The sequence below is a fragment of the Limulus polyphemus genome, unplaced genomic scaffold, assembly GCF_000517525.1.
Source record: "Limulus polyphemus unplaced genomic scaffold, Limulus_polyphemus-2.1.2 Scaffold1433, whole genome shotgun sequence".
NCBI classification, from domain to species: Eukaryota; Metazoa; Arthropoda; class Merostomata; order Xiphosura; family Limulidae; genus Limulus; species Limulus polyphemus.
Window position 1 is genome coordinate 76,716 of NW_013667043.1, and position 20,436 is coordinate 97,151.

At 35.2% G+C, this 20,436-nt stretch overlaps 1 protein-coding gene across 1 annotated transcript in view; it reads left to right on the forward strand.

Annotated features, from left to right (window-relative positions):
• The window catches only part of LOC106463539 (thyroid receptor-interacting protein 11-like), a 101,105-nt gene that overhangs the window by 15,065 nt on the left and 65,604 nt on the right, over positions 1 to 20,436 (forward strand). Inside the window, exons 3-4 of the mRNA XM_013923584.2 lie at positions 6,303 to 9,365; positions 13,393 to 13,464. Coding sequence (XP_013779038.1) covers positions 6,303 to 9,365; positions 13,393 to 13,464 — 3,135 coding nt within the window. The remainder of the gene's footprint in view (positions 1 to 6,302; positions 9,366 to 13,392; positions 13,465 to 20,436) is intronic.

Below are 20,436 nucleotides of genomic sequence, written 5' to 3' on the forward strand. Positions count from 1 at the left end.
ATGGAAGTTCTTCTGTTTGTACTTGCTATTTTTAGTTACCTGTTTGAAAAGAATATTCAGGGGAAGCTATGACATTCTCACAGTTGGGGTGTCAATACACTGAAGAGCTTAAGTTTCAAATTCCAATATAAATCTTGCCTATGATGAGAGGAATGTGACCTAGACTAATCTTTTAAATGCGATGAAGTGATTTTCTTTGTAATTTATGGTGTCTATAGTGTTTGGTAATCTCTTGTAATAGGATGTATCATGTAACTAGGGTCAGGCAGTGTTATTCAAACCACCTGTACTGTAAGCTATTACCACTCACTAGTAGTGGCAGTTAGTTTTGTCTGTGTGGTGAAACAACATACAAGGACATATGTTGAAATAAACTTGTTTGAAAGTTCAAAGACATGAAATTCAAGTACTGAAAAGCTTTCTTACTATCATATCTACAACAATGTTAAAATGCACCCATGCTGAGCTGAATGAGAGTGACCCCAATAGGGATGAGAGAGTTTACGGCAAACGTATAAAGTTCATGCTGCAAACCTTACAGTTATTTTATCACAAAAAAAGTACGGCTGCAATGAAACATAAACTTGAAAGAAAAATACATTTATGAAACAAAATTTAAATGTTTTTATGTACATATATAAACGTGAAATCCTAGTTAAAAATAAAAATACTTGTTTGTTGTTCAGGTTTACTTAGAAATATTATTACTTGAAACCATAAGGAGAGTACATGATGATTAAAATTTTTATGGACGATAAAAAGCTTTTAGGGATTGTAAAATAACGTATTTAAACATAAAAAGTAATACATTCAAATCTGGAACAAATATAAATATTGTAATCAGTTATTATAAATACCATTTCCTAATGTAATTTTCCAACCATTTCTGAAAGAGAGGATGTGACAGGTGGGTGTGGTAGAATGGGTCTGATTTTGTATTTGATAGTTCTGTAACCAAACAAAATTGAAGACTATAAAAACTATGGTTTGTCTGAGCAGTAACAATTTTATAGAGAGTAATCTATGTTTAATTTCATAATTTTTTCGAGGGGTGGTGGATAAAATAGGGATAATGACATGCTAAGAGAAAATGTGTCATGTTGGTCACACTAAAATATGGATTATTAGTTAAGATTTTATGCTATTCTAATTGGTATAACATAAACAAAAAGTAGTTTAATAAAATTTTTAATGTAAGACACTAAAACCTTGTTTTATCCTCATTAAAGGATACTCGGGGTGATAGGTTTAATGTCTAATACAATATCTTACCTCTTCTCACATAATAGCTTTTCTTGACTTGTGTGCAATTTTTGCTCGCCACTAGCCTTGGTGCTCCTACTTATATTACTACTTATGTGGCTTCTGGTTCCACACTTTTAGCAGAGGTGGTCTTGGTCTTGGTGCATCGTGAGTTATAATTTTGGCCAGCTTCACCTCTGGAACCGTAGTCGGATCTTCCTTTTTGTGGAGATTCTGTTTCCACCTCCCCTACTGCTATTGCTGTGCCTTTTCATTCTACTCCTTTCGATCTATCTTACCCTTCGTCTGCATTTTTGGACACAATTTCTCATGCATGTTACCTCTTGTCTATTCCCCATGTGTCTTATGATTCCTCCCCCTCACTTCTTCATTCTGCTCTGACTTTGGATTATTTAGTTTCCCTCTCTCACCTGATATTCAAGTCCATTCTGAACAGTTTTGTACCCAATTATGTTTGGGTACCAGCATGCTTCAGCCCCCATGTTTGGCTGACTCCCATGCTTTAGCATATCATATATTGGAATTGCCATTTTTGGAGTCTCAGACCTTAAGAGTCTATGTTTCAGGCATGTCGCTTCAGTCCTGCTACTACAATATGATTTTCCCTGGCCTAATTCTCTTGTCTCCATCTCACCCTCACTACCATCCTTTATTAGTTCTCACCTATTCACCTCCTTATTGAGGTTATTTACCATTCCTTTGAGGGGTTGTTGGCAGATACATGTATCCTTTTTATAGGTTAGCATGCTTATCTTCCTTGGCCTTATCCCTTCACACATTGTTCGTTTATTGTTTGGATCTCCTTGGTAAGGATGCCCTCTTGTCACATGTTTGTCTGCCTGCTTCCAATTTACATGATCTCTGCCAGGCTCCTTTATTGCTCTAATCTGTTTTGGGGGATACTTTAGAGTGTAGGATTGAAGCTGTGCATCAACATTCCTCCCTCTCCTCCCTTGTATTTTGTCTTTCCTACTTCTACCCTTCTTTTGTTCCCATGTTTTGCCCCCTTGCATCCTCCCCCCTACCAGTGCCACATTCCTGGGTTTTTAGCAAGTCACCAAATCGGCCATCATTGCATTTCCTGACACCAGTTTTGTCAGTGACTATCCTGTGGGTTCTAGCACTGTGGGAGAATTGTTGGCCAGGTTTGCTCATCTGTGGAACCCTTTTGCCACAGACATATGGATTCTTCAGGTTACAACAGAAGGACTGTTTCTCCATTTTCTGCTTCTTCTCCTTTATCCTCATGTCCTATTTCTTTCCCCCTCCTCAGGATTCACTTTCTTGCTGGCATCTCTCTGAGGTGGTTCAAGGATGCTGTAGAAAAAGTGTTTCACTCTTCTCTGGGTGTTTATTCTCAGCTGTTTGTTGTTCTCAAGAAGACTGGTGATTGGCATCCTGTTTTTGATCTATCCAACCTCAACTATTTCATCAAACTCCCACAATTCACCATGGAGTCTTTCCTCGCCCTCAAGTGGTCATTCACTACAGAACTATGGATGACTGAGGTTGACATTTCAGATGGTTACCTTCATATCCTGATTTCTCCAGCATCCATACACTGCCTTCAGTTTGTTCATGAGGGTCAGTTGTTTCAGCTCTGCGCTCTACCATTTGGTGTAGCATTGGCAACATACATCTTCTGCCGTGTGGTTGGAGCCTTTGCTTGCCATATCCACAACCAGAGTTTGTGGTTTCATCATTATGTGGACAAGCATCACCTTAGTAATCTGGATTAAATGTTCTGCCAAATCATTAGGTTAGGGTTGATGAGGTGAAGTGCATGTCTTCATCATACTTAACACTACACAGCTCAGAAAATTGACTCCCTGTTACCTGCCTGAAATGCTTTAAGAACTTGTCCAGGTCTTTTTTTAATACTCTTTTGAACATTAAGGTTGAAATCTGCTTTGTCTTACTCACAGGAACCTGTGGTACAAACCAAAGCCTCTCCCTTGCAGGTTCTTGGCCAGTGGTTAATTAAGATGCCACTGATATTGCAAGTGATGGGCAAATAGACATTCCCATAGACTTCAACATTCAAGTAGTTAATTGGTCCCTGGTCCAGGGCAGATTAGTTGCTTGCAGCAACTCTGCATACAAAATGACACCCAAAGTTTTTTGTGACCCATAATTGCTATTGCAGGATACTCCCTGGTTTGGGGGTGCTCATAGTCTCACCATCCAGTAAAACAATTCTGAATGGTGAGTTCATATACCAATGGCACTTCCATTCCTCTTTGGCTGAGGTACGCTGGCTGGCAACCTCCACAAGTGGTCTCAGGTGCCATTCCAACTTGATGCCAGTCAGTCACCCTCACTTCCCTTGAGCTAAGACCTACTTTCAGGGATAAGGTTTGACCTAATGGTCTGGGCTCACCAAATATTGACTGATAACCTTGAGTCTGCAGCTGTAGGCTGACCAGTATTAGGAACCTTTGCTTATCACTCAATATCATTTTCACTGATTATGACTTTAAATGAGATGTAACTTCATGCAAGCTAGTCATAAGATGGTTCTCTTCCCTGTACTTTCTCCTTTCCTCTCTGAATAATCTGTTGCTTTCTTGGCAACTTTTGCCTGTTTTTCTGTCAATGGCTTTTGGTTGTTTCCTGACTGTTACTTTACATCTTATGTCCCTATCTCAATACGTTTGTTGATTTAGGTCCCAGTTATCTATCAGTTTAGTGTGCAGTTCTTTCTGTGGATGTTTTTGCTTCTCACCTTGCATCCAAATTCCATTATTTATTTCTCTTTCCCCCTGTCTGATGTTTCTTTACTGTATGTACTTTTGTACAAACTGTTGCGTTTTCATATTGATATCATGTAGGTATTGTTTTTCCATGCATGGTATTAGGTAGGTTTGAGTTTATGTGGACAACACAATGTCTATACTGAGGTCAGCTGTATGTATATGGTGTGATTATTAGTTAATAAAGCATTCCTAACTACTGTACAGGATATCACATTATATGTTGTAATTTGTTTAGATAATGAGTTCTGACTTTACAGGTGTATATTCATTCAAACTAAACTCATCACTATATGAGGCTTTGTTGTTGGATTAGTTGTTTGTAGATGCAGTTATCATTTGTTTGGTACCATTTACTTCGATTAATCTTAAATATATTGATACTACTTTTGCTATTTACTGATTGACTTGTTATTCATTTTATTTTATTATGCATAAACACGCTTGTGTTGTACAATTTGAACCATTTTGCTATTGACTCTACAGCTAAAACAGTAACATATTGCCATTTATTGCATATGTTAAGCTAATTTAATGTCATTTTGTTGAAGTTTAATGGGTTTTCAATGATCACTGTCCATTGTTAGATAGGATTACTTAAAGTTGTTTATACATTGTTGTCATGCTTTTCTAAGGATAAAGTATAAGTGCCAGTTCACCTGTAGAGATGTACAATTAACTATATTAATTGATAATTGATTACCTATGAGCATCAAATAGTGTCTGATAAAATAACTGATTAATCAAAATTATGATTAACTCTATCTTTGTCATGAAAATAATCAACTAATTGAAGTTAATGTTTCTGATTATTACTGTTTTTGATTATTCCAACTATTCAAGTAAATGAAATATTGCCATTATCATTCCTCATTATTATTTTTTATTAATTCATGGTTGTTCAGCTTAATTTATTAGTGTATCTGATTATTACTATTTTTGATTATTCAATTATCCAAGTCTCGTGAAAATACTCGATTGGTTGAACATAATTAGTGAACCCAATGATTAATCAATTATAAAATTCCACTAATTATACAGCTCTATCCATCAGTACTAGTTTTTACGATTAACAGTATTTGTTAAAATGCTGTTATAGTTATACAAGCAAATATATATATATATATATAGAATATTTTTACACTAATACAGGTTATATTGCAATGTTAGCTTAGTATATGGATTTAGGACTTACCTAAATCTCCCTAGGTGGCCAAATCCCATGAGACATTATAGGGAATGTGGCTGAAAATATTGATAACAAGGAGGTTATTCAACTTATTAATCAGTGCATTTTAATTTTTGTTTAATAACATTGTGTACTTATAAATAGACTAATATGTTAAATTATGCATGTTATTTCCTGAGTTAAAAGTTAGTTTTGATCTATATAGGTAACTTGCTGTGATGAAAATTTATTGATAAACTGTTACCAGTTATATCCACTTATTGAGAGAAACTAAGTTAAAGAAGTAGTTTTTAAGTTGAGGACGATATTTTATTGGCTCATTCATGATGTGTCAAATTTTTTCTTAATTCTAAACTCATGTTTCTTTTATTAAACATACATACATACATATATCTGTTTTGTTTCTGTTATTCTTGCACTTCCAGTTACTCTAGAAACATAGAAATGTCTTTAGTTTACAATGTCAGGTAATTAAAATAAATGCAGTTTTATTCATTATACTTTATACAGAATTAATTATTATTGTACCTAATGCCATATAAAGTATGATTTATAAATCAATAGCTGTTATCAACTAAAATCACAAACGACTGAGCTCTAGTGTCATCAGTAGTGGTGTGCACCACACATACAGGGGATGTGGTCAAGATGCTTTTATATTTTTCTTATTGGAAGCCTGTACAGCTAGTAAAGAAAGACTTGCTAATAGTTATCAGTCTTGTTGTAATGTAACATCACACTCCATGAAGTTTTATAAGTAATAGTTCTAAAATTCATTATACAGATTTTTTATAAGGTTTTCATGAAAGAATATAAATCTAATTAATATGCTTATCATCCAGTATCAAATTTTTCATTCTATTATTCTATTATAAGTTGCATTCATGTTAATCTTATTAATATATCAAAAATAAAAACTAAACCATGGATCTGTGATTACAAACTTTTCTCTCTCTCTTCTTTTTTTTTTTAACATTTACATTTATATGTTTATAAAGGACAGTAAAGACCCTTCTGTTATATTAATGCTCTTCCCTTTTATTTTATTTTTTTTCTGTTTTGAACTTATTATAATGAAAAAGTATTTGCAATTGCAGGAAGCCATTACAAAAATTTTATCTTTGAAACAAGAGTTATCTGATGCCAACACACAGCTAAAAAAAGAAGTGGCAACATTGAAATTGAAACTTCAGACAGAGGAACAAGCAAAGACACTTCTTGAAACTGAAGTTGAAACCCTCAGGGAGCAGATAACACAGATATACCGCCCAACACAGTATGATAATGTTAACGACAAATCTAGTGAAAATTCTGACAGTGAAATACTACATGGAAGGCCACAACTTGCGATAGGACTGTATGAAAAAGACACTACAAATGAAGAAGAAGCTAAAGCTTCTTTTAATTCAATAATTTCTTCCCTTCATGCCATTACTACTGACAACTGTAACCTTGAAGAAAAGCTTTCTTGTTCAGAAAAAGAAATAAAAAAGTTGAATGATGTAATCTTGTCTCAGACCAGAAAGATTGAAAGTTTGAGCTTACAGTATAGAGAGTTACAAAATGACTATTGTAAATTAAGACAATGTGCTGAGAAACAAAATAACGATCAATTTAAAAAAAAAATTGTTACAAGTATTGAAATGATTAAGAAAAGTGATGTAAAACAAATGGAAGCAAATAAAAATAATATAGATGAGAGTTTTACTAGTGAAAATATGGAGTTGAATAACATTCATGATCAAGAAACCATCTTGGAAAGCAAGCTAAAAAATGAACTAGAAAATGTAAATAGATTTCATTCAGTCAAAAAGGAAGAGGAGAGTAGTTTAAAGAGTTTCTTAAATGGACAGGAAGTAGAGTATTTTCAAAATCATATTGAGAACCTCAAAACATTGCTTCAAGATAATGAAACAAGTAGTGATGAGAAATCTGTTAAAGATTTAGAAGAAATGAAAACCAGAATTGCATGTTTAAGTGAACAACTGCAACTGTCCCAATTGAATTTTCAGTTTCAGTCTCTTGATGAGACTGAGAAAGATACTGATGTAAAATCACTTTTAAAGAAATTGTATTTTTATGAAATGAAAAATAAAGAATTAGCTGATTCTCTTGCTGCTACTACAGAAGAACTATCCCAGCTTAGAATATTAGTAAAAAATGAAAAAAATCCTTTGCAAGTTCAAAAAGCATCACAGACAGAAACAGAGTATTATGAAAATGATACAAGTGTTGTAATACTTCATCAGAACATGAATGATTTAGCTCTAAACAGACTTAAAAAAACTGGAGAAAATCTTGTATCTGAAGAAAATGTTGTCAAATGTGAATATGATAAAACTGAAACAGACAATTTTGACAAATTATGTTCAAAAACTACACAGAGTAATAAAATGGGTAGTGAAACAGACTGTATATCAGATAAGAGTGAGTTCTCAAAGAAAAACTCAGCTTTTCATGATAATTCAGTGTACTTGGGGTGTTCAGAAAAACAGACTAGTGTAAGGAATTGTCAAAATGAACTTGTAAATCATGGAAATACTGTTGAAGAACTTGATACTGAACAAGTGAATTTAAGTTCAAAGTTAATAGAGGAAAAAGAAATGGAATCAGATATTAAAAAATTTAAATTTTCTAGTGAGAAGTCATCAGAATCTTATAACACTCTTTCTGATGACAGTAATAACCTTAATCTAAAAGACAAAAATGAATATGGAAGAAGTACATCTGTCAGTGCTAGTAAACCAAATAAGGATAGTATTGAAAGAGAAAATGATTTTGAACATGGAAATATAAAACAGAAGAATGCTGAAATTTCTATGCTGAACAAAAAAATTGAAGTACTAATGAAATTACTTGATCAGAGTGATTCTAGTAAATGTTCATTGAAAAATCAAGTAGATAAGGTCAGTTGTTTAGAAGATCGGATACACTGTTTACAGACAGAAAAGGAACAGCTATTAACTGTCATCAATGAAAAGTCACGTGAATGTAGCAACTACAAATCAGAGGTGTACCGTTTGGTGAATATTGTTTCAGCTGAAAAACAAGCACTGAATAAGCTTCAGAAAGATAATCAAGATATAGTTAGACAACAAGAAATTCCTGATAAAGAACTGACTAGAGAAACTATTCAAAATCTCTCCAGAATTATTTGTGATAAAGACTTAGAAATTGAGAGCCTAAGACAAAAATCAGATACACTGTTAGCTTTAGTTCAGGATCCCTCTTTGGAAAATGTACAAATAAATTCTCTTTTAGAAGAAAAAAATCAGTTATCAAAGCAGTTACATTTATATCAATCAGATAGAGAGGAAATAGTCAAAACACTTGATCAAAAACATCAAGAAAATGTAAAATACCATGATGAAATTCAAAGATTAAATGAACTTGTACAAACACAATGTGAAAAATATGAAAAATTAGAGCATCAGCATCACACAATCTGTAAGCAGTTTGAAGACAAGAAGAAATCTCTCATTAACACTCAAAATGAACTAATAGTAGTTAGACAGAAGCTTTCGAGTTTAGAATTACAGTTTGCAGATTTAAAACAAATATATCACCAGGCATATGACAGAAAGCAGTCAACAAAGTCAGCACAAATTCAATGTGATCTCACTAATGATGAATTCAGAAGACTTTCGGAAGTTACTACAGGAAAAGTCTTGTGGAACCATGATAAAGATCATGTCATCTTAGAACTTTCTTCATCTATACAAAAACAAAAAGAAGCAATAAGTGAAAAAGAATCTGAAATCGTTAACCTGAAAAAAATAATCAAAAACTTTGACTCCAATAAAGGAGTTTCAGAAAAAGAATGGAACTCATGTGAAGGTATTACCAAAAAAGACATGGAGTTACAACTTGAAAGCACACGTGCAGAAATGCTGAAGCTAGAAGAATCTAATAAAAAGTTGACCACGACAGTTCAAGAGCAAGAATTTGAACTTAAAGCTCTACAAGACAAGGTTGTTACACTTTCAGAGCTGGTTCAGCAACAAAGCCAAAGTGGTGACAATAAAGGAAGTCAAATAGAAAGGTTGTTAATGGAAAGTAGTGACATGCTACAGAAAGCACAGAAATTTCAACGAGAAAAAGATGAAGCTTTGCTGAGCCTTTCCCAGCAGCAGGCAGAGAATGTGGACCTGCAAAACAAAGTAAGAACCTTTAAATTTTATTCCATTTCTGATGTATAAATACTGCCTTTTGTCAGGCAATTATACACCACCTAAAAAACAACAACTTTATTTGTGAATTTACTATTTTTGAATTTTTTATCTTTTTGCTTAACCGTCTGAGGCTGAGATGCAAACAGCTATTATGTGTTAGATTTTTGAATATTGTTAATCATTATTATAAATAATTTTGTTGTTCATCTCTCTTCAAACCTTAATTAGTTGATAAATAAATAATTAAAGAAATAATTGTTTTTGTCTCTTTGTTTATCACATCTGATGATAGAAAAAGTAATTGTAATACTTCCTCCTCTGTACTACCTTGTTTTTTTTTAATTTCATTACTTTGGGTAAGCTACTAGTGAGTATAAATCAAGATATGATAAAAATAATGTATGACAGCTTCTTTTTTTTTACTGTAATACCTACAGAAAAACTAGATTGCTGAAAAAACACCTTGAAATGTGGTTTTTGATGTCTTGAATGTGTATGTTTTTATATATGATTTAGTACATTTAATTTATTACAAGAAGTATATTGGCTTGCTTCACACACTATATGATCAAGAGCCCTTCATTTTTGGTTTCCTTAACATTCTAATGTAAAAATGAAAACGTTTTGTAAAGCAAACTCTTTCTTTCATTCTTCAAAATTTAGCGTGAATAAGACATTTGATTTACGATATCTTACCTCCTTTCACAAAAAGTTTTCTTGACTTATACTGCCCTCTGTTGGTACAACTTTTCACTCGCCACTAGCCTTGATACTCCCACTTACCCTGACATATGTTAACATACTAACATGTAAATGATTATGCAGAAATCCTCCATCAATAGGAGTGGGACACTACCCTTATTGTAAGCAGGGGCCTCTCTAATCTTGCAGTTGTTAACCACTTCTCGATTGACAGTCTTATTGTGTAGATGTGTTTTCGATCATGGTTTGGTTAACATATCCAAAAGTTTTTACTTTCTTAAATTTTTCTACATCAGTTACATTATTTTTTAATGTTTTTGTTACTGTTTCATAGAAAGTTAAGAATTACTGTTTTTTCTCTTCTCTGCCCTTTCAGTATCGAGAGTTATGCACTCGCAGTTTCAGGTGGTCATAACTACAACTGCTGTTACTACTGTAGCAAATTTACTGATCATGTCTGCTGGGCCAGAACCACAATTATTGGCCCATGAAGTGATGGCTCTGGTTAGTCGGGAGTTGACCAGTTTCATGAAATTTTCAGAACAAACTGATGATTGTTCTATCATACCTACTCAGGGTTTGAATGATTGGGAAGAAGAGGATTTGAACAGCCTTTTTACCCCTCCTGAATGTGCCTCTCAGTCGTGTGTCATTTCTGGGGAATTGCCCAGACCCCCTTCCCCATTTGTGGAATTGATTAACCTGACATGTTATGTTCTGTCCTTATTTCCTGTTTCCTATGGTTCCACTCCTACCCTTTTTTGGGGACGAGCCTTTGGGGTTCATACGAGTGGTTTTGGAAAGCAACTGCATTCGGAGGTCAGTATGCTTTGACCCCCATGCACTATGTATGATCATGCTTTTACTTATCTTCACTTTAACTTCCTTTACTTGGACTCACAGCATTTGGAGTCGTTTATCCCTTTTTAGGGGATTGACCCCAATACTTTGATTACCTTTTTAACCAAAAGACTCCTTCAATTTGCCCACAGGTCCTTTGCAGTTGATCCATGGATTTTGAAAGTCTGGTCCTCCACTTCCATTCATCTCTCCTGTTGTCTCACAATTCCAGTTTCCTTCCCTCCTTGGGATTATGTCTCTTGCCAGCATCTTTCAGCGTTGGTTTGGGACTTACTTCACAAGGGTGCTATCGAACAAGAAGATCCTTCTTGTCTGTTCATTGTTCTCACAAAGATAGGGAATTGGCACCCAATCATTGATTTATCATCTCTGAACCACTTCCTAGTCATTCCCAAGTTCACCATGGAGTCATACTTAGCTCTTTGTTGGTTTTTCTCACCAGGCTTGTGGATAATGAAGGTCAGTGTGTTGGATGCATATTTCCATATCCCCATCTCCCCTTCATCCAGACAGTATCTTCACTTTGTTCATCACGTGTGTGTTTCAGTTTTAGGCACTTCCATTGAGAGTTGCTTCGGCTCCCTATGTGTTCTGTCAAGTGGTCCAGGCTTTTGCCCACCTGCTTCATTCCAAAGGCCTTCTTTCCACCATTATATGGATGAAGTTTCTTCTCCAGACAACATCCAGGGTGTGTTGGCTTGCAAAGTGGAGAAGCCTTTCCTCACACCCACACACTATTTGGTTCATATCGGGGTGTTTTTAACTCCACCTCAGTCGGACCCAACCTTTTCCACTTCAGTTGAGAGCTATGGAATGTCTCATATGCAGCATCTCTTCCTCTCCTTCTCTTACTGCATGAGAAGTTATTTCTCGTTTGAGGATGTGAGCTTCTCTCAAAGCACTCATACCATTTGGTTGCACCCACATGCATCATCTTCAGTCTGTTTTGATAAACCAATGGAGCCTTGTTCAGGATCCCTTAGATGCCCCTCTTACCCTTCCCCCTACCTTACAGACTGCCTAGTGGTTGAATCAGAACAATACTACTGTGAGTGTACCTCTTCCCTCTTTGTCCAGAATGTCACCTTTTTTACAAATGCTTCTCTTTCCAGTTGGGGGGCATATCTCAACACTCGGGTAGTTTCTGGGAGATGGACTCTTTCCAAGTCCTCTCTCCATATCCATCTCTTGGAGCTTCTTGCTGTTCATTTTTAAGCTTTACTTCATTTCCTACAGGCTATTTGGGGCCAGTTGGTGATGGTCTACTCTGACAATTCTGCAGTAGTCTCATACCATCACCAGGCAAGGGGGCACTCAGTCGAGAGACCTCTGTTTTCAAACATTGGATATTCTATGTATGGACCCACATTCATTACTCACTTTGTTGGCATGTCATATTCCAAGTGCCTTGAATCTGGTTGAGGATCAGTTATCCAATCCCGACAAGATTCTACCGACAGAGTGGTCTTTGGATCTGCATGTTTTTCTCGGGTTGTGTGCTCAGTTTGGGTGTCCCAGATTTGGATGCTTTTGCTACTCATCTTAATTTTGGTCACCTGTTTCCTCATCCTTTGGTGTGAGCAGCCAATGCTATCAGATAGGATTGGACAAGTTGGTACCTCCTCCCATGTGTCCTTGCCATAATTCAGACCACTCCATTTTCTGTTCTGTTAGTGGCTCCGTATTGGCCAGCTCAAACATGGTTTCCACTGCTGTGCCAGCTTTTGGTGTTGCCCCTTTCCTGTCCGTTATATCTGACACTCCTACGTCAGCACCACTCTACCGTGCATCATCCCTCCATTCCCACACTCCATCTTCATGAGTGGCTTTTGTCTGGTCCCTTGCCAGAAGCATCAGATTTATGCAACATGTTGCTTCCTTCATTTCCCATCCTGTTTATGTTTTCTCCATGGCGGTTTACCAACATAAGTGTCATAAATTAATGGATTAGCATATGTATATACAACTCCCAGCATCTTTTGCAGAAGTGAAAAGTTTACTTAGATCATGCAGAATTGAAATTCATTATGACCCCTATAAAATCTCTACATTTGCACTGTAATAATTTTTGTTTGTCTGTTGTGGTGATAAATGGCATAGAATAATTGTTCTTCCATGTTATTTTTGTGCTCCAGGGTTCTAATTTTGTAATTTATCGTGTTAATCTGTATTTCTGTGATTTGGTAAAAAACTGCATTGGGTAAGCCATAATAGTATCTACTTTGAATTTTCTAAATGCAAAGTTCTGAGTCATCCCAATTTCCTCTGTGTCTACGAAAAACTGAACCTGAAGAAAAATTTGTTTATAAACTTGTGTTGAAGTATACTAAAAGTGAACAATATGTAAATAATATTGTTTGTATCAGATTAATCTTTGTGTATTTGTTGCATTAGTAAGGCTTTTGTCATCCATGTAACTTGTTGTCTAACATGCATGTTTTATGTGTGTTAGGTACGTCTTCTTGAAGAAAATGAAATCCGCATGTACAGTGAGGTGGAAAGACTTAGGAGCCATCTGCTTCAGGTACGTTTTATTAAATTATCAGCCCCAATCACCTCCTCTGAACTTGAGTCCAAACATTTCTCAATGGTCAGCTCTTTTTATATCTATTTATTGGATTTTAATCAGATATAAGTATTTTGTATATTAAATTTCATTAAACTATGCAGTTTCTTTGTTAAGATATCTGGTCAGTTATTGTGCCTAGAACCTAACATTATTCTGTGTACAAGGTGTATAAATACATGTGCATATATTGTTTTCAATCATAACAACATTTTTTAACAAGCAATCTCTGACTTAAACAAATAAAATTACTGTAGTCTGCTAAGTGGGAATAATTCCTCCTGAATCCATAAATTTAAGAAAACATAAATAAGTTACAGGAATGTGTAGGGTGCAATGTGATAAGTATTTTGTTCCAGTTTGAGAAGTTTAATAATGTATGGGTTAAGAGTTGCAATTTTGAATGATGGTCATCAATGTAGTCAAGCCAAACATGGTTAGCAGCTGGACAACACTATTTATTTCTCCTCTGCCATTGTCCTTCCTCACACTCCTCTTTGTGTGATTTCGGAGCTCTTCTAGAGTCTTCCTGAAAATACCCAGTCACTTCAGCTGTTTATTTACATTGTTACATTTGTCAGAGATAAATGTTGTTTAACCTCTTTTATGGGTTACTTTCTCAGTCACAGGTATCCCTTTATGATCACATCCTTAACTGCTGCTCTGATAACATTAAAAGCAATTTGTGACCTTGCACTTGCAGGTCAGCTTTGAAATTGACACTTCTGACATTTATACAGAGTTCTCAACTGCTGTAGTTGTTTTTGCCAATTCCTGAAGAAGCTTCTTGCATACATCTCAACTTGTAACATTCCCCTCCCCTTTTTTTCCCTTCACCTTATTGTTGCATTATTTCAGGTTTTTTGTCTCTTCTTTGTGTTGACTTGCAGTTCCCATATCTGCCCCAAACTCGAAACTACTTTTCTGTGGCTTGTAATTGGAAATCTTCCTCTAATCTAGTGCTCCTATCACTTGAATATCTTCTCCCAACTTTGTGGTTTTCCTCTTCTGGTACTTTGCCTCTCTTTCCCCCTCACTATACTTGCCTTTTTTTTATTACTTACTCACCATCTTAGCTTGCTGTTCTCTCTATCCTTTCCTTCTGAAGTTCTGCATCACAACCCCAGCAGGTTTACTGGGGAGGACTGTACTAACCTATTTTCTTGGCTGTACTGTTTCTTTGTTTTTGTTTTATCTCTCTGATGGGCTCAGTTAAGTTGACTGACACTGTAACTGCCATAGCACCATGAAAGTATAGCTATGAATATACTAAGTGTATATTCATGAAATTTAGCAAGTTTTTAGTAATCACAACAGTATGTTGTTCACAAAAATTCAAATTTATCTTTGAGTTTATGAAGCCTTTACTGAGTCAGTTTGGATACAATGTCATTTTCATGTTAAGAATAGAAATGCTTTTTTCATCTTACAGTTTCAGATTTCATTTGCATAACCTGTAAAATGTCCTAAATGAATATCAAAGTTTTTTAGTATAACTTTATATCACATTTGTTATTTTCTCCAGCCTCACAATAACGGTAGTGAAATCAGCAGTGTAGGGTAAAAGTTGAAAAATAGGGAATTAATCTAAATTACACTTTTTCCTTTCTAGAATGACTGCACATTATAATAGCCAATAGATAAAATACTCTTCAGAATTGGGCTCACTTAGTTTTATTGCTTTATAGTTGTACTTAAGACACTCTCAGTGTATAGCAAAAGCTATTCATTACAGCAGAAATGAGTTACCAGCATGCACATCAATTTATACAAGCATTCTTTCTGATGTACTTGTGCTCTCATGAAAAATCTTTTTTTTCTCATATAATTTTTCTAATATAACCTAATAAATTTGTAATTTTTGCATTTTAGTTTCTTGTATAAAAAATAAAAAATACACTTCAAAAATATGAAATTTAATACTTGTGTCTGGAATCTTGTTTTTTTTTAAAGTTTTTGTACTTACAAGAATGAAGTCCTGGAAGCACACTAAACCTACTTTTTGTTTCACAAATGATTTTTTAAAGTTCATATATACAACTTATAATACAAAGTATTGTTATGCACAAACAGTAGAATGTCCTAAAACTACTATAGTATAGTTGGCATTCTAAATAAGCTATAAATGGGTTAAAATAGTTCTGATACTTGGTTAAGTTGAGCTTCAATGATGGCAGACAATGAAATTGAGGTGAAATTTTTCAAAACCTGAATAATGTAGACTCAGAAATCAAATAAATAAAATCTTCTCTTTCTATTGGTCATAAATATTTCAATAGCAAATGTCAGAGAGAAATACTGACATTTTTTTTTTTATGACAGGATGTGATAGGAGGGGGTGTAGCATGTGAGTTTCACTTTGTATATCTCAGTAAAGCAAGATGCTTAAAGGCTAGAAAATTACATTGCAGTTAGCCTGGGAATATCTATAGTATAAATGTGTAATTCATGGGAACTTAGAAAATCTTATTGGGTAAAAAAGAAAATCCCACAGAGATATGTCACATGATACATAAAAGTGAAGATAGAATTTATTAAAGTATTTCCTTTTGAAATTAAAACTTGTATTAAAATTTGAATTATAAGTTACATTTTGATGCCAAGTTTATAGACACACATTAAAATAAAGTTTAGTTAAATTTTGAATGTAATTAAAAGGTCATGACATGTTCACTTTGGTACTGTCTGTGCACCAAGTTTTTTTTGGAATGCCTTGTTTTCTGGAGGTAAACTCCCTTATTTTCATCTCAAGGAACCCTGTATGGCATACTTCATTCCTGCAGAAGTTTTTCAGAGATCTAGTCCTGTGATCCCTTCATGGTGTTTCCTCTCCTAAGAGGACTACAATACCAGCTGTCATGGGGCTCTGTGATCAGTTGTTTCTGGAACCACCCTGCAGCTCTGGTTCTATGGTAGCTTGGTTCTTGCAGTTTTTTCAACTGGTGGATTTACTTTGAGGAAACCTATTGGTCATGTATATTTTTTCTTGGGAGCTTTCCTGTGTTTCCTGGCTCATAACTGAGGGCTTTCACATGAATAATGCACTTGTTGGATATGTATTTCTACTAGTATATGGACATTTGCCATCATGTAGCTCTTTCCTGGAAGGCAACATCTTATGTGACCTTCCTTCTCCTTTGGAAGTCTGCTCATCTGTATTGGCTAGTCAGGTTCCTATGTCAGTATTCACTCCCATTCTGTATCTGATTCATTTGAGAGGCAGATCAGTGGAATATACTCCACTCCCCCCAGACTTTTACCTTTTCACAGATGTTCCTCTACTCAATTGGAGTGTAAATCATCTTACTTGAAATTGTGCATCATGACTGTTATTCCTACCTTTGTCTCTTGCCTTCTCTAGCTCCAACAGTCAGTCTACAAATACAGAAAAATGAATCTAATTAGTTTTCTCTAGGATACTAGTGATATGCAATGTGATTTTTGTGAACAAGTTTTGTTCATTCATTTATGTTTGCTTCTTTTCCTTTACTATTCATGGCTGAAATTATTCCATGCTTAACATTTCATAAATGCAGTATGTATTGTGGATAATTGTAAATTTTGTTTGGACACTAGGTACCTGAATACATAGAATTTCATATTGCGAAGTTTATTTTGAATGTGATCTTTCCATTTGACTTCGGTTCTATGAAGAACCTAAGGCCACACAATGTGTGGTGAAGAAAGGAGGTGAGCCATAATCTGAATGCAGATTGAAGACTAGTTGAGGTCTTCTTCTGGACCAAGAGCTTTAACCAACTATGGTGAGAAGTATGTTTACATTCTTCACTTGTCCTCAGTACAAAAGGGCAACTAGAGAATACACTGGCTATTGAAGTTCAACCTTTACTTTATATGTCTCTCATAGAGGTGGTTAGATAGCATTGATCAGTCTGGACATCCAAGACTCACTAGAGTGGTTTCTTTGGGATTACTAAGCACATACTGACTATCTTAAGCATTACCAGGAACTTGTTTAAGTCACTAAAGTCCAAGAAAAGTAGTAAAGTGTATATAGTAGAATGAAGTTCACCAAGTAGTGCCACGACACTGCCAGGCACCTTGCCACGAAACTATGGGTTTGTGAAATAAAAAGGAAATGTTTCAGTAAGCAAGGGATATTGATAATACTTCAGAGTTGTATCTGGTATCTAAGATTATTACATTCATTGCTTAACACACTTTCTTGTTGTGTTCCAGACTTGACCCGAGAACACCAAATTTACCAGAATGACTGTCTCCAGATTTTTGTAGGAAATAAGGGCTACTAATGATTATGTCTGAGGTTCACTGTGATAGTGATAATGTTAAAGGGTATCTCCTTTGTTGCTGCAATGAGCAATCTACCATATTTATCAGGGTTGGTATACAAATGAAACAGACAACTGCCTGATCTATCTAGTGTAGAACTTGCTCTTTATATTTGTTGTAAACATTTTTAATAGTAATGTCAGTGAGAATTACAGACATTTCTTAAAAGACAAAGGGTATGGGAGGGACATGTCAATGTTGTTTGAACAAATAGTGATACCTTAGTGAAGCAAAAACGCTAACAGGTTGAAAATTTATATTCTGGCTTACCAAAGCATTTGTTTGTTATTCAATCTAAAGCCCTTATAAGGAAAAAACAAAAACAAAATCTATATACGAGAAATAATTGCGCCGCCAAGTTGTGTGACTTTGAGAGGTGGAGATTAGAATTTACTTGAAAATCAAAACTTGTATAATATACAAATTTGAATTATAAACTTTGTTTTTACTGCCAAGCTTATAGATATATATTGATAATAAAGTAGGTTAATTAAATATTGAATGTAACTTTAAAAAAAAAGTTATAATATTCCCACTTTGACCTTAGGGTTAATCAATTAACAGCTGAAAGGATGTTGTGACCCTTACTTTCTGAGCTTTGGTAGTGAGATGGTCTTGCAATAATTTGCCTATCTACCTTGTGAGTTGTAGTGGCATTTCTTTGATGCAGGCTACGTGGTATACACTAGATGCATAGTTAGAACCAGTGAAGTTCTCAGATAGGTTCTTAAGAAATCTATTGGTCTGGACTGTTAATGATAACTGGAATTTCTGAAATATTGTTAAACTTAAAAGGGAGACTTTGCAATTCAAGCACTGAGGTTATATTCTGTGGCAAGTGTTCTCCTTTCTGTGACATTATGTGAGAATACTCCTGATGGTCTGCAACAGTCTTGCTAAAGTGTAATATGGTACCTGTGCCCTAACGCAGCATGAAAAATTGACATATTCTAAGTATATCAGGGTAAAGTGTGTATGATTTTGCTAGAATTTTGTCCATGAGCAAATGTTGTGTTTATTTATTATAGTGGTTTTCACTATAGAATGATGATTTGGGGTAATTATTTCTAATGATGATAGCACAGACCATTTTTTAAGTCATCCCTGGTACTTTTGCATTGGGTGCTGTGTGGGTGTTTTGTAGTTCACAACGCAGTGTGATCTAGATTTGTTATGACTTTTTTGTATTAGCTACAAATGGTTAAGGTGCACAATTAGCAATCTGCTGATCAAAACCTGTCACTGAACATGTTTGCCCTTTCACCCATCGGGAGGCATTATAATATGATGGTCAATCTCACTATTTGTTGTTGGTAAAAAAGTAGCCCAAGCTATCTTCCTTTGTCTATCATTTTAAAATTTGTGACATCAAGTGCAGATAACCTTCAAATAGCTTTGCACAAAATTCAGTGAAACAAACTATGAATGTAATTGGATCTATTTGTGAAATCAGTTGTGATTTTATTTATTTATTTAGATTATATTTAACTTTTATCGGAAGACAAGTTAGGGCTGTGAATAAATAGTTTACAAAGCCTTTCAAACATGTTTCTCAGTTTCTTCTCTTGTACTTTGTTACTCATTACTTTCCAGCAGCTTTCAGTAGGGTTGAGATCTGGGCTGTTGTGTGGCTTCACCCGAAGCAATGAAATAAAACCTATGATGTTTTTCAATACACATGGAGTGAATCTTTTATTTCATGTTTACTGCATAGAGTGTATGAATATTACCAGTCTTTTTAGTCCTGTGGGATACACTGGATGAAACTTTTCTCCACATCATTGTCATACAAAGTGCTTCTTGTCAAACCCTTGCTGGTTGAACTTTGGTTCGTCTGAGAAGATGAGAAGATCACTTTACTCCACATAGCTTCAGTCCAGTGAGCATGCTCTTTGGCACAGTTGAGTCTCATCTTTTTGGTGAAGAAGGTTTTTCTTTCTTGGCCACCTTGCTGGAAAACCAGCTGAACAGGTAAGACCAGCTGGTGTTTGTGATGGCAGTGACCTCTTAAGTTTCCTGCCTTGCTTTTTTTAGATCTGTGGATGACAAATTCTGCAGGCTCATGTGTTTCAGAACGCTATTGTCAGCTGCTGTGGAAACTTTCTTCCTACCCCTTCCCTTCCACTGCTCCACACAGCCAGTTCCTCTATATCTCTGCTCATAGTAGACTGGTTAAATTTAATACTTCTAGCAATCTGCCTTTCCAACTACCCCTCTCTGCTCAAAGAAACAATGACTGCTTTTGTCCTTGGAGTTACTTGCAACTCTTGGCCAGGGTAGCATCACATGCATGTTTGTAGCAGATGGGCTTCTAAACTGATTCTCAGTAAAACTTCTATTTATAGCCAAAAAGCAGCTGATGCAATACCCAGAAATCCTATAAAGCTGTTGATGTAATAATTATTAATGCATCATCCATGGAATACATTTGAATGTACATACATTATTATGATTATTCCAAAGAAAAACCCCTCGACGTGTATTCCTGTACGTGGTGAGGGGACCTCCTAGGGAAGGTTTTGTATTTTCAATTACTTCTTATGGGATATAAACATACACCCACATGTTTGCCGTGCGTGGCGACCCGTGAAGGGAGGAGAGGATGTTGGTGGTTGAGTG